Source organism: Neofelis nebulosa, chromosome 13 (assembly GCF_028018385.1).
Source record: "Neofelis nebulosa isolate mNeoNeb1 chromosome 13, mNeoNeb1.pri, whole genome shotgun sequence".
Lineage (NCBI taxonomy): Eukaryota > Metazoa > Chordata > Mammalia > Carnivora > Felidae > Neofelis > Neofelis nebulosa.
The window spans coordinates 75,806,888-75,821,646 of record NC_080794.1 but is presented as its reverse complement, the minus strand read 5'-3'; the positions used below and the strand labels follow the sequence as shown (position 1 = coordinate 75,821,646).

General features: G+C 41.5%; 1 protein-coding gene and 1 long non-coding RNA gene across 4 annotated transcripts in view; both read right to left on the bottom strand.

Annotated features, from left to right (window-relative positions):
- Positions 1–10,277, bottom strand: part of TDRD1 (tudor domain containing 1) — a 49,361-nt gene extending 39,084 nt beyond the window's left edge. For all 3 annotated transcript variants that reach the window (XM_058697852.1, XM_058697853.1, XM_058697854.1), the window contains exons 1-2: positions 10,126–10,277; positions 1,800–2,127 (exon numbers count right to left, since the gene is read on the bottom strand). In XM_058697852.1, coding sequence (XP_058553835.1) covers positions 1,800–2,127; positions 10,126–10,254 — 457 coding nt within the window. In that variant the 5' untranslated portion in view covers positions 10,255–10,277. The remainder of the gene's footprint in view (positions 1–1,799; positions 2,128–10,125) is intronic.
- Positions 10,278–13,920: 3,643 nt separating this feature from the next.
- Positions 13,921–14,735, bottom strand: LOC131493404 (uncharacterized). The gene is made up of 2 exons (XR_009252630.1): positions 14,336–14,735; positions 13,921–14,083 (listed from the first exon to the last, which is right to left on the bottom strand). It is a non-coding gene; the product is annotated as an uncharacterized LOC131493404 (long non-coding RNA).
- Between the last annotated feature and the right edge of the window lie 24 nt (positions 14,736–14,759).

The following is a 14,759-nucleotide window of genomic DNA, read 5'->3' as shown; positions in this document are numbered from 1 at the left end:
ACTTAATTTAAAAAAATGTTAACAAAAAGAAATTATAATTAGAAATTTTAAACTTTTAAAATTAAAAACATTTAAACATAAATTATTACATGTAGACATGGTTGTTTTTATTTTTAAAGCAAATACATTTTCTAAAGCAAAAAAAAAATTATGAGTAGCACTGTTTTGCACCTCTCTTTAATGTTTGGTTTAATGATAGACTCACATCTGCTTTTGCATTCAATCCACTGTGATATGTTGCTTTGATTGAAGCATATAAAGGAAACCTGGCCTCTCACAGACACATGGTTACAAAAAGGAGAAGTATTTAACGGCCTTCTCAGATAATTACGGATATTTTCCTTTAACATCATGCCAAAACTCAAGGGGTAGGTAGTTTAAGGAGTAGCTGCAAGGTGGAATCTAAAACTTTTTCATAATGTGACACCGAAATCCACTGATTCATCTTGCACCTTGAGTGGATTTATACGTTTGCACTTTGATTCATGAACGCACATTCATTCATACACGTTTAACCCATACGTGACTTCGCAACATCACACACTGGTCATTTGGAAAAGACTGAGAAACTCTGAGTTACGCAGATCTTCCAAATGTGGACGATTTCATTTTACAATAGTGGAAAAATTCACGTGTGTTAGTTAACATCCCTCTGCATCTCACGAGGACAGTCTTTAAGTATTGAGAAGCTGTCACACAGAGTGGCAGATACAAGCTTCCTGAAATTCTCATTTTTGCATAAAAGCTCGAATTTTATCATTAGCAACAAAATACTGTCAGGTGTATTCCTTGAGGCGACAGGCTCACTTTGTTCATTTTTGAGACTGCCACATCTCTAGATCTGAATAACCAGAGTTTGTCATTCTTTTCAAGTAGAAATGATGTTCAAAGAAAAAAGTTTCCATACAGCTCAGAACTCAATCACACACACGCTCTTCATACTTCGTTATGAAGCGGAAGCTGGGGATAATTCCCATTTTGTTACTACAAATACCTGTACGCAAGGTTCAAGATTTCGTAATAACTCTTACTGCTTTGTCAAGGACGTACTTTAGTAAAACTGGCATTTCCACCTTTGTCTGTCTTAACTACAAGTGCATAGCGATGAAAAACTCGTGAGCACTAACCCAGGCTGGTGTCCCTACGTGGGGCTAACAAGCACCACTGTTTTACTCATCTTTGCTTTTGCACCAGCATGAAGTTGGCACAACAAAGGCAGCAAATGATTTCTGAGATTCAGAAAATAGTTTTGACCTCTTGGAAAACCCCGTGCCAGAACTACATCACCATAACATTAAAAGATCGTATCTGATACACATTCATCCAGGGCCCAGCCTCCTTAAAAACCAGGTTTTTAGGACTGAGGACTAAAGGGGAAAAAAAAAAACAACAAAAACCACCTCATGAAACAATTTAATGTATTAGCTACATTTTTGTGAGCTTTTGTATGCATACAATTTGCATAGTATTTTTTAAATATGGTCAATCTGTAGAGTTCCCATAAAAAGCCAGAGTACAGTATTTCCTTTCTCCACTCCTAGTCCTTCAGTTGTGGGGGTGGGAGGGGGCTCCTCTGGAGATAGACATTCTCTCCTCAGGAATCCTTTTTGTGATGAATCTAGTCAAAGGCAGCTACTTGACACCTGGTTTTTCCTTCTAGATTCATATTTAAATGCAAATACTATAAGGTGGCCATTTCATTATTCTGTTAATAGCCCATGGGTGTGTAATTACATACTTGTGATAAGCCAAAGAAACCACCAGAATCAAGAAGTATTAAACCTGTAGTTTCCACTTACCTGTAGGCAACGTTTTCCTGTCTCTGGATCCAGTCACCTCTCTGCTGAGGCTATTAGAGTTTGAAGACACTGAATTGTCTTCCTGACTAGCCAAATACTGTTTGGTTTGCTCACAAAGCAAAAAATTGTTCTTTTTATTTCCATTCTCTGGACTTTTCAACCGGAAGCTAGGGTGGTTAGCATGTCCTCCAGGACTTCTTAAAGAATCACATGGTGGAAGCTTGTTTTCATTTTTCTCAAAATTAAATGGCTCTGTCATTTTATAAGTAGATGCCTCCAAATGATTTCTGGACATCATACTACGCGGCGATGCAACATTCACAGAAGTCTACGGGAAGAAGCATATTTACAAGGCAATTTTTAATTACAAAAGTAGAAGCATTGTAGGCCCAGCTGATTTCTTTTTATGTAACAGGTAATGCTCCTGAATGATTCCAAAGCAGAGGTAACTGTGATATCACAGCCTGGCCTAAAGGCAAAAGAAAAAAAACAATTCGATTCTCTATCGATAAGTACAAACTCCCAAGTTTCACACAATTCAACCACAGACAAAAAACTAACAACTCAAGAGACATCAAGAATAATCTCAGAGTTCGACACCGTTTCTCACTTTGAAAAGCTTTTGAAACGATAGAACTTTCACATTTTAAAAGAAATATTTCCAACTCAGTGCATGCAACTTAAAGGTGAAATACAATAAAGGGCATTGTTTTCATCGGGTCATTGCCTACCTTTCTAGAATCTCTCTACTGGCTCCTATTTAGATGGTATGACCTTGTATCTGCTGAGCCCAACTCCCCAATGGCCACCCCCCCTCCGTCCCCGCCTCTCTCATCCCCCAGGTTAGCTCCTTTCTTCCCAGCCATCCTTCAGTTTGCTTCAGCTGACCTCCATGCGATCTGTTTTTCTTCCCAAGGCCTCTGCTTTGATCATCTCCAGCTGCGCTTCCATAAACTGTAACTTGTATCTACTGTTTTTCAGGAATATCTGTGTGCATCCTTCTCTGAAAAGAAGGTAGCATATTGTTGCAACGTGCCTCTGAAAAACCTCCATCCAGACCTTATGCTGGCTTGTTGTTTTTCTCTTACTCTTAAAGAACACTAAGTGTCCTGCCCAAGGGAAGTAATAAAAGTGGACAAACAACTTTTCTTTGTGTAGTGAGTTACCACCGCTTGTCTATTGACTGCAGGCAAAACTGCCTATCGTTCCAAAACTGCTCAAAAAAAAAAGCCACAAAAAATTAAACTGGTATGAGTATCATCTAAATGTTGCTTAACATTGTTTTAAATAGAAGATAAAGAAATACCAGAAAAGTCCTCCTCCTGGTGTCCTAAAATGCCTATTTCATTTCCTGCTTTAAATTAGGCCTAGCCTAATCCATGACGATAGAGAAAAAAATAATGAAATAAAAAGAAACACACAGGCACACTCAAAGGTGGGGAACTCTCTGAGGACCAGATCCTGGAAAGATCCCTAACACAAGGCCTGCAGATAGGCAGTCACAGTGAGAGATCCTGCAGCTGCCAGGGAAAGCACACCTACACTGAAGAAAGTTGGACGTGGTAAGAAATACCACCAGAGTTCGATCCCCATATCGGGTTCCATGCTGACAGTGCAAAGCCTGCTTGGAATTCTCTTTCTCTGCCCTTCCCACATGTGCTCTCTCAAAATAAACGGATAAACTTATTAAAAAAATGCATTAACATATTAGGGTAACTACTAGAAGGACAAAAACAATACATGAATTTAAAATTACTGAAGAAAAAAATAAAATTACTGAAGAAAAAATCTCAGTCTAACAGAAAAAAAAAAAAAATTCCAAGCATGGTCAGTGGAAAACATCAAATGTGACAGAACCAAATCCAAGTATCAGTGATTGAGTCTCAATTAAAAGAGAAAAAGACTTAGGGAGAAAAAGATCCAGCTAAATGTTATGCATAAGCAGCAGAGATAAAACAAAATTATATAGCAATGTTGTAAATAACAGAACTAAAACACATGCTATGCAAACAACCAAAAAAAAAAAGGTGGAATACTAATATTAATAGCCGATAAAAATAGACCTCAACTTCAAAAATATCGGGAGTGCTGGGGCGCCTGGGTGGCTCAGTCGGTTGAGCATCCGACTTCGGCTCAGGTCATGATCTCGCGGTCCGTGAGTTTGAGCCCCCCGTTGGGCTCTGTGCTAACAGCTCAGAGCCTGGAGCCTGCTTCCGATTCTGTGTCTCCCTCTCTCTCTGCCCCTCCTCTACTCATGCTCTGTCTCAGAAAAAAATAAACATTAAAAAAAATTTTTTTTTAATGTCAGGAGTGCCTTAGACAGTTGTCAAGATACAGAAAGCAAGTGGTGATATTTTAAATACCACGATGAATACAACCAAAAGCATTCATTTTTCCAATACTGGGCATATACTGGACTAGAAAGGCCACCCCAACAAACTCCAGAAACACAAATGCCATGTTCGCTCATCACAGTACACAAACCTCCATCTCAGGTTTTATTTCCCAGGGAATCAGCCTACAACAACTACATTAGAAGATGAAGCGTTCCGGGGTTTTTTGTTTGTTTAAAAGTGGTAAAATATCACGAAGAAAATGATAGCAAACATGACTCTATAAAACAAAAACTTCCAAGAAATAGCAAAGAGGCCAGGAAATAAAGATTAACACATAGGTGAAAAATTCAACACCAAAATTTTTAAAAATGGGATAAATAGTAAAAACATTCGGATACTGTAGCAGACACTGTGATTGACCCAAAAAGGCCATCTTCTACCTCCGATTTGTCAGCTGGCACTAGAGACAACACTGGCCATAATCAATCCTCCTGAGGAGAACTTCCCAGAAAGCTCTGTCCTTTCTTGATGAACACGGACAGGTTTGGCTAGCAGGATCCTTCACCCCTTTCTTCCTATAACGCAATCAGGAAGCTTAAATAAGCAAAAGGAAGAACACACACTCTAAGGTTCGTAGAGCTGGAAAGGCAGAGCACCTGGGGTCTCTGGCGGTAACCTGGAGTCAGTTCGTCAGCTCTGATCTATGCATAGACTTGCTATGGCATCAAATAAACCCATGAGTTTTCTGTTATTTGCAGCACAATTGATAGATACCAATAAAATATGTGAGCAAAAGTCATGAACAGAATGCATAAAAGATGAAGACTGGTTGATAAACATAGGGGTAAAAACATTCAACCTCATTTGTAATAAAAAACAAAAATTGAAATTAAGTAACTTATTTTCTACCCAGCATGAGTGTGATTAAAAAGGACACTCATTACTGCAGGGAATATAAAGTAATATGTTCTTACTGGGAGACAATTTGAATATACATACATACATACACATATGTATATGTATGTCTCTAAGTATACATTCTTAAGATATCAATGTATTCTTAAAATTTTTTAATGTTTATTTTTGAGACAGAGACAGAACATGGCGGGGGGAAGGGGGGCAGAGAGAGAGGGAGACACAGAATCCAAAGCAGGCTCCAGGCTCTGAGCTATCAGTACAGAGCCTGACGTGGGGTTCGAACTCCTGAACCGTGAGATCATGACCTGAGCCGAAGTCGGACACTCGAGCTACCCAGGCACCCTGAGATATAGATGTTTTCTTAAAAACATTCCTAGTCACTCATCTGGCAACTCTACTTCTAGAAATCATCCCATTAAAATAATCCTAAATAACAAAAATCCTATTTAAAATGATGAAAAATACTGGAGAAAATAGTTAACTGTGATGCCATTACTAAATAGAATATTAACGTTACCATTTAGGGTCCTAGTTTTAAAAATATTGTGAAATGTGTTAGAACAGCAAATGAAAAATCAGAAACACTGTATATTCAATATAATGACTGGAAAAAAAAATAACCCCTGCATGTAAGCATGATCAATGAAATACATTAAATTTTAAAACAATGAGTGTTGTGTAAAGTAGGTTGACAAAGGAATCTTTTTCACTATATATAATTTTCCAAATTATAAGAATTACTTTTACAGAAAAAAGCATTTTAAAGATTAAAACATCTCGGGGCGCCTGGGTGGCTCAGTCAGTTAAGCGGCCGACTTCGGCTCAGGTCATGATCTCACGGTCTGTGAGTTCGAGCCCCGCGTCGGGCTCTGTGCTGACAGCTCAGAGCCTGGAGCCTGCTTCAGATTCTGTGTCTCCCTCTCGCTGACCCTCCCCTGTTCATGCTCTGTCTCTGTCTCAAAAATAAATAAAACGTTAAAAAAATTAAAAAAAAAAAAAAGATTAAAACATCTCTGGGGCATCTCGGAGGCTCGGTTGATTAACCGTCCGACTTCAGCTCAGGTCATGATCTCATGGCTCGGCTGGTGAGTTACAGCTCAAGCCCTGTATCAGGCTCTGTGCTGATAGCTCAGAGCCTGAAGCCTGCTTCAGACTCTGTCTCCCTCTTTCTCTGCCCTTCCCCCACTCATGCTCTCTCTCAAAAATAAACATCAAAAAAAATTTAAAGATTAAAATATCCTTAAAAATTAAAATATTACTATTACATTTAAATTGAGCCTATTTCTCCTAAAGTGTAGTTAATTCTAAACCAAGTAAAGGATCAAGTAATATTTAAACCACAAAAGTAGGGTATAGTCCTCTTCTCAAGACACCAGTGGGACCCTCAATACACAACATGTAACTCCCAAAATAGCCTTTCCTAACTTTGTCATTTAGTAAGGCTGACAATCAATCCACAGTCACTTTCCACCCTGTATTACAGTTAGCTATAGATAATTACGTCCGTCTTCTAGGTTATTTTAAGTAGCTTGAGTGCAGGAACCATGTCTTCTTAAAACCATTAACAAAAACCCCCTGATTTCCCATAGCACCCACCATGGTGTTTTTGTACAGTGAAGTATTCAAAAGATATTTGAATCTTTTTTTTTTAATTTTTTTTTTTTAACGTTTATTTATTTTTGACACAGAGAAAGAGCATGAACGGGGGAGAGTCAGAGAGAGGGAGACACAGAATCTGAAACAGGCTCCAGGCTCTGAGCTGTCAGCACAGAGCCCGACGCGGGGCTTGAACTCATGGACTGCGAGATCATGACCTGAGCCGAAGTCGGCCCCTTAACCGACTGAGCCACCCAGGCGCCCCAGGTATTTGAATCTTTTGATAGAAAACTACTTAAAAGACACTGCTGCACTATTTTCATGACAATCTCGACAGGAAAAATGAAATTCATTATCTGAAATTACATTTGGCAGTCTTAAACAGAGAATTACATCATGTTATGAGGTTTTCTGAAATTTAATAGCAAATCCTCAAGTCTTACATCCACTCTTACAAACTCCAAAAATTAGCCAACAAATTTGACTTCAGGAACAACAGAATCAGTCTTAGACCCAATGTACAAGTGTAAGCAGCAAATAAAAAGGTGAAATATGTAGGTTAGAAAGACACCTCACTTGCCTCACCCTATTCAGGAATTTTCATTCCAACGCCCAGAGCAAATAGTGGTGAAGACCTGTTCTATAACTAGAGGCTTTTAACTTCCTTTAATTTTGGACAGCCAATTGTACTGCATTCTTTTTTATAAAATAATTCACTCCTCCCCCCCCCCCCCCCCCCCCCAATTCTGTTGCTGCCCTGTAATCACTACCTTTCAAATATCTGAGATGTCCCACCAGGTCAACTTTCCTCCAGGTCCTTCACCAGCTGATGTAGCACCTTCCGGGGTCCTCACAAGTCTGGACTTTCTCTAGTTCATCAGAAACCTTCATATAGACAGGCTTCTTCTAACAGAGCACAGGACTGCAGACGTGAGCCAACAGCAGGGAGGCAGAATCATACTCCCCCTTACTTTGAACACTAACCACTTCCACTCATGCTCTAGCTTTTGGAGCGGCAGCCTGGAATTCTGTGAGTACATGTAAAACCTGCAATTACCTAAAATCTTGTAGAATTTAATTTTTTAAAAAAGTGTTTATTATCGTATTAAAAATGCCTTTTTTGATTTACAATCCTATCGATTCTTTTTCTTTTTTAATTTATTTTGAGAGAGAAAGAAAGTGCATGTGTGCACGCAAGTGGGGTAGGTGCAGAGAGACAGGGAGAAACCGAATCCCAAGCAGGCTCTGTGCTCGATCCCACGAACTGTGAGATCATGACCTGCGCTGAAATCAAGAGCCAGACGCCTAACCAACTGAGACACCCAGGTGCCCCTACAGTTCTATCAATTCTAACACATGTATTTTGACATTAAAAAACACTTGTAAAAAACCTGCAATTATCCCTACTTGGCTTCATCCTGTGTCAATCACTGGGCATGCTCGAATCTGGAGTGGGCAGACACTATTCCATAATGCCATGCTTCCCAACCTCGGGCTACTGACTTCCGGTATACAGGTACAGAGAGGTATCAGACACTGTTACAAGGGTCATGAGACCTCATAGGGTAATCTTACCCAGCTGTAAAACAAGCAGTTTCCCCTATATAAAATGTACTATTTTTTACATGCTACTGGTGGTAAGAATGTATAACCATTCCCAAATCCATAGTAATTAGTTATGTATTTCCTTAACCTAACACAAGAGGTTAATTAGGAGGGTCCCCAAATTTATGTTAATCACTGATGTAATAAAAGAGCAATGGAATGGAAGTGACTACTGAGAGTTCTACAGGCAAAAATAAGGCCTTAGCTTTGTATTGTAAATTTTGTTCTGGGCTTCATGATTTGACATCAATAAAACAAGAAGCTCCCTGAGGGGCAAGCCTTTTCTTTTACTCCCTTGGGATCCCGCTCCCCCCTCTTCCATGTGGCCAGGAGCATCCCAGCATACATCTGCAACCAATGACACAGTAAGCCTTCTCCTTCCCTCCCAGAACACTACAGCCTACAGGCTAAAGTGAATTTTTACCACTGTGCATTGTCCTTTAATACCAAAAGTACTTGCAACAGATACTGAGCTGTGATTTTTTCTTCTCTGATGTTTGCTTTTGTTTTCCCCACGCGTTCAGAGAGAATGGCTACTCAAAGGAAACACTCAGTTTTAAAGCTGTGAAACCCAATGGTTCAGCAGAACACAAGTTTTAAACTTAAGCGGGTCAGACCCAAATCTGAGCAAAGGCTCATCTTCCTCTTTCAGCTATGCTATCTCAACCCCAATCACTTCATTTTAGGATTCAGTTTCTGCAAAACGCGGCCAACCTTACTCACTTCCTCATAACACTTACCCATGAGGATTAAGTTTGAGAATGTGTGTAAGACTTAGCACCGTGGCCGGTGCTCACAAAGTGCGTAAAAGGCAGCTATGATCTCGACTTTACTTTTATACCACTCCCACCAAGAACTTTTTCTACTCATGAGTAACTACTTTGCCCACTGAAGTAATCTGAGGTTTAAAGTATTCCTATGTCCTTATTCCTCCAGCTGAGTGAGGGGGACCTGGGCGGGTGAACTAACTTGCCAACCATCCCCTCCCCACACCCCCGCGCGCCAGAGCGAGCACCCTTGCACAGCGGAGATGAAAATCCAGGTCTGATTCCTAGACCGTGCCGCTTCGCATTCAATACCCTTAGAGCTCAATAAGGAAACTAGAAGCACCTTCTCACACTCCAGAGGCCAACCAAGCCAGCGTATTCATAGCAAGGACTCAAGTGCTAACTGTGATTGGCGCCCAGCAGACAAGCTACAAACCCTCGCCAAAGGAACCAGGGCTGGCTCGCCCGTATCCCGCTAAAGCCATGGCGCATCTACGTTCCCTACAGAAGGCAGGAAGTAGGGGGAAAGTCTAGGCAGCGTTAAATGTCGTTTGCACAGGCAGCTTCGAGCTAAACGAAAGCAGTGACTGAATCCACAAACTATAGTTTCTTTTGGCGACCAGAGAAAACAGCTCCTCGAATGGGATGCCAGGGGACGTTCACATCTTGGAGGATCATGCCCAGAAGTACTATTTTCTAAACGTACGGCAGAGCCCCCCCCCCCCCCACTTTGCCTGGGCGCTCAAGTCTCACGGCTCTCGCCCCTCCCCCACCACAACCTCCAACCCTAAACCTGCCCTTCCCAGCCAAGGCTCCGAGGGCCCCAACACCCTTCCATCCTCTCTCCACTTCCAGGCCCCTTGTGCCCGCTCAACGCCCGACCTCAACGCCCGACCCTAACGTCCAGCGCCCAACGTCCGGTCCCCAACGACTGAAGCCCCGAAGGCCTCACGCAGTCCCTCTTCGCTCCGCCACGCGCCTGGGAACCCTGACCTGGTAGGAGGCAAAAGGGCCGCCGACCCCGACCCGTCTCTGAAGCCCGGCCGTGGTGGCGGCCGCCGGTGCCCGGGAACCCCGCCGTCCAGGTGCGCTTCCGGCACTCACCTCATCTCCGAAGTCCGGCCCGGCGCCAGAGCGGCGCCTGCGCAGTCCGCGCGCACGTGCGCTCCGCGACGCCCCCGCGCGCCCTCCGTGCGCTGGGGAAGCAGAGCTCTGGTCTCCCGGCCACGTCATTGTGCTCCGGTGCCGCGTGCTCACGAAGTTCTTCTGCGGAGACGCCGTAGCTATTCCGGCTGCTTCTAGAAATGTGGCCCTGCGAACGCGGACGGCGAATTTTGAGCGCAAAGACGCAAACCGACTCCCTAAAGGTCCCTTGGGTCGCATTAACCACTTAAAGTCTTGCAAGGTTTTTCAAATTAATCCGCTACCACTGCCTGGTCTTGGAAACTAAACACAGGTGGTCACTTTTTTCTTCCCCCAAGTGCACCTGGTTATGTGTTGGTGCTACTTAAATACTTAGAAAACTTTGGGGGGGGGGGGCGGACTAGGGGCCTTTCAAAAAAATTGAGAAGAAAACTGGTACCCCCCTGTAGTGATCACCAAGTTTGAACATTGCCAATTCACGGTGGATCTTGTCTGCATCTGTACCCCTCACACACTCCTGTTGTTTGGAAGCAAATCCTGACTTGTATCTTTTTTTCCTTTATAATGGATTTTTTTTTAATTTGTTATTTTTGAGAGACAGCGCGCTAATGGGGGAGGAGCAGAGAGACAGGGTTGGAACTCAGGAACCATGAGATCATGACCTGTGCGGAAGTTGGTCCCTTAACCGACTGAGCCACCCAGGTGCCCCATAATGGATTTTTTTTTTAGAACAGTTTTAGATTTACAGAATAAGTTGAGAAGCTAGTAGTTTCTCACATTAACCACACCCGGTTTCCCCTTAGTAGGACACATTAGCTACAATTAAGGAACAAACATTGATACATTGTTACTAAAGTCCAGGGTTTATTTAGATTTCTTCAGTTTTTACCTACTGTCCTTTTTCTGAGCCAGAATTCCATTCAGGATACCACATTTTTACATTTCGCTGTCATATCACCTTAGGCTCTTCTAGGTTATGGCAGTTTTTCCGACTTTCCCTGTTTTGATGACCTTGATAGTTTCCAGGAGTGAGTACTTGTTAGGCATCTTGTAAGATTCCCCCACTGTCAGTTTCATGGTTCTCTCATGATAAGACTGGAGTTAATAGGTTTTTGGAAAGAAGGCTACAGAGGGAAAGTGCCATTCATATTGCATCATACCAAGTGCACATCCTTGGATGTGATTCATGACAGTTGATGCTTTCCACCTGTAGAGTGCAAGATCGCGTCCCTGAGGTCAAATTGTGATGTAATCAGGAAAGCAGCCAAGGGTACTGCAGCTAACACCAGGTATCACCAAAACCAGTATAGACTGGAAGTACTGAGGGGTAATAATCTGTAAGGCCTGGAAGAATCAGGAGCTGATAATCACTAGCACTAAAAGAAACCTGCAAAGGCCCAAGATTGATTAAACTTCTCTTAAAAGGGAGGATTTCTGCAGCAAACTGCCAGACTCTCTGGGTGTTGACCTTTCCTCATCTGACCGCCTGCTGCGGAGGGCTCTGCCTGAGTGATCTCTAAACGTAATAGAGACCCTCAACTTTTTGAACATATTAAGCAGTAGGTGCCTAGAGCTGGCCCAGAACCTACCAAGTCTTCATCTTAACTGTGTGCTCACACACTGACTTTGTTTTGTTCATTAACTTCTTATCCTTATCATATCGCGTATGTTGCATGACTTTATATCGTACATGGTGTGATGTGTAGGAAGCCAAATTAAACGCATAGAGATCTCACTGAGTTTAGAATCCTGAATCTGCTTTACGGTTACATTAATCTTGCTTTATGATGGAATAAAACTGACATTGTAGAAAGACACAATTCATACATACCTTTGTAACATGCTTGCGACATACCCCCCCTGACTGGTGGTGTTCCTCAGGTTTCTGTACTCTAAAGTTAACTTTTGTTTTCCCTCTCTTTGCATATTGTACACTTTGGAAGGAAGTCATTATACACCATCTACACCTAAGAAAGAGGAGTTATGCTTCCCCTCTTTAAGGACTCTCAGCACAGAGACCAATGTGGGACTCAATCCCACATATTGAGGGATCATGACTCAAGCTGAAAGCGAGAATCAGGCGCTTAATCTACTGAGCCACCCAGGTGGCCCACTAATAATTTCTTAATATCATAAAATTTGTATTTAAAATTTCCAGCGTCTCACATGATTTTTAATAATTATGTTCAAATCAGGTTCCAAACAAGATCCTCTATTTGTATTCAGTACTATACTTTAAAAAGAGATTTCCTTTTTTTTAAAATTTAGTTTATTTGTTCTAACTTGTTTTGAGAGAGAAATAGCAAATGAGGGAAGGGCAGAGAGAGGGAGATAGACTCCTAAGCAGGTTCCATGCTATCAACGCAGAGCCCGACACAGGGCTGGAACTCATGAACCATGAGACCATGCATGAACAGAGCCGAAGAGTTGGACGCCTAACCAACTGAGCCACCGAGGCACCCCAAAAGAGATTTCCTTTTAATGATTTTCTTGCAATTTATATATTGAAGTTATGGCAGGGGCACCTGGGTGGCTCCATCAGTTGAGCGTCTGACTTCAGCTCAGGTCATAATCTCACAGTTTGTGGGTTCAAGCCCTGTGTCTGGCTCTGTGCTAAACACTTGCTCAGAGCCTGGAGCCTGCTTCGGATTCTGTGTCTCCTTTTCTCTCTGGCCCTCCCCAGCTCACACTCTGTCTCACTCTGTCTCTCAAAAATAAATAAATGTAAAAACAAACAAACAAAAAATGAAGTAATGGCAGTTTTTCTTAGATTCAATTTTGAGCACATCTCCTCTGGTAAGAATACTTCACAGGTGGTATTGTGTTCCTCTATTGCATCACATCAGAAGACACTTCATTATCTAGTTATGTCTCTTTGAGAAATACTAAAATTGATCTATCAGGTTCAAGTGTTGTCAGCCCCATCCATCTACTGTAAAGTTTTCCACTGGCTTTTCTTCTAATGATTTTAGACTCATTGATGATCGTTAACTAGGTCCATTATTTCATCAGGCCTAGAAAAATGGAAAAAATCTATCTTCTGCATTTATTATCCGTTATTCTGTGAAGAACTTTCCCACACTATTTGAGATTCAGTTTGTAACAGGAAAGTTAGGATGCTTGATTCTTTTATCAGTTTTCAGAATGTGATGATTCTTTGGCATCTTCCAAAGGTGGCCAAATGATGTTTTAAAAAATCAACACACATTAATTTTGGACATAGTAGATGTATCAATCAGTTGCTGTTACCATTTTTGAATGCTTAATTGTCCTTTGACCAGCGTGCATACCTTTGAATGCCCACCCCCTGTCCCCGAGTCTTTGACACAACTCCTATTATCTTCACTTTCTTCTTTGCTTTCTGATACAACCAACATGTCTTAGACTTTATTGTACTTTTCCTGCCCCCGACTTAGAAACAGTCCTTGATATCCAAGAGGAGCCCAGGTGACTCTTGGTGGGAAATTATATTTACCAATGATGGAGAATAAGAGTGTGCATTGTGTTGATCGTTGTTTCAGGCCTTTTCAGTGGACAGACGTTTAATGAAAAAAAAATACCATGAGTTCATACTGATATTACCAAATTCAAATTTAGGTTTGCATAATTTTTACTTAATTTCTTTGACTATGTATTGCATTTCCTTTCTCCAATACTCAAAATCTTGGTTTCAAGAAACGTAATTACTTTAATGCTTACTATTAATATGTATATTTCAGAAATAATGATAGGAATGTTATTATTGACAATATGAGTTGTGAAAAAGGCCTAAATTTTTATTTTCTCTTGAAATAATATATCTCACTAGGAATGTTTGGTTGACTATTTTAAAGTTAAATCATTTCTTCACCGTTAAAACACTTTTAACTGCAGTGTGTTTCAGTGCACTATTTTCATTTAAGGAAGGAGGTGCTATTTCCTGTTGAAAAGGAAAGAGGAACAGAGTTACACAATGTTGAATTTTTTAGTGATTTCCAACCCCAGCAGTTAGTATCAAAGAAGCTTAACAGAACAGGAACAAGCTTTGCTTTACAAACTCTAACATCGACAACTTGTCACAATTAACTATTTTCACTCATAAGTTGTGAATAAGGAGTCCTAAACCAAAGAACATCACTTCACTGGACAGTATAGGTTTGCAAAACCTCCACAAACTATTCACCTTACTTACCTGGACCTGTTTAAGCAACTGTATTCAATACACTTTTCCCCCCAATACACTTTTTGTTGCTAATATTTGAGCACCTCCCGCATGTCATTCCCCACGCTGCCTATAAGGACAGCTGGCAGGCCGGATAGGACACTTCTTGCACTCAAGGCGGTCACAGCCTGGTGCCAGAGACGAACGCACCAACAGTTTATTATTAAACAATGGCAATGAGTGCCACCCTGTACACACGAACGCGGTGTTATGGAAACCCCCAGAATCTCTCCCACGGATGAATCGTCGTCGGGCAGGTAGGCTGCTCCTGCTGATTCCTCCTATGTCAGGTGCAAGGTTTGCGCATCAGAGCTGGGAAGTCACAATTTCGAATTCTCTTTTATTGCTTTATGCCCCTGACTAATATGAGAAGGGTTGACCTTCTATATTGGAT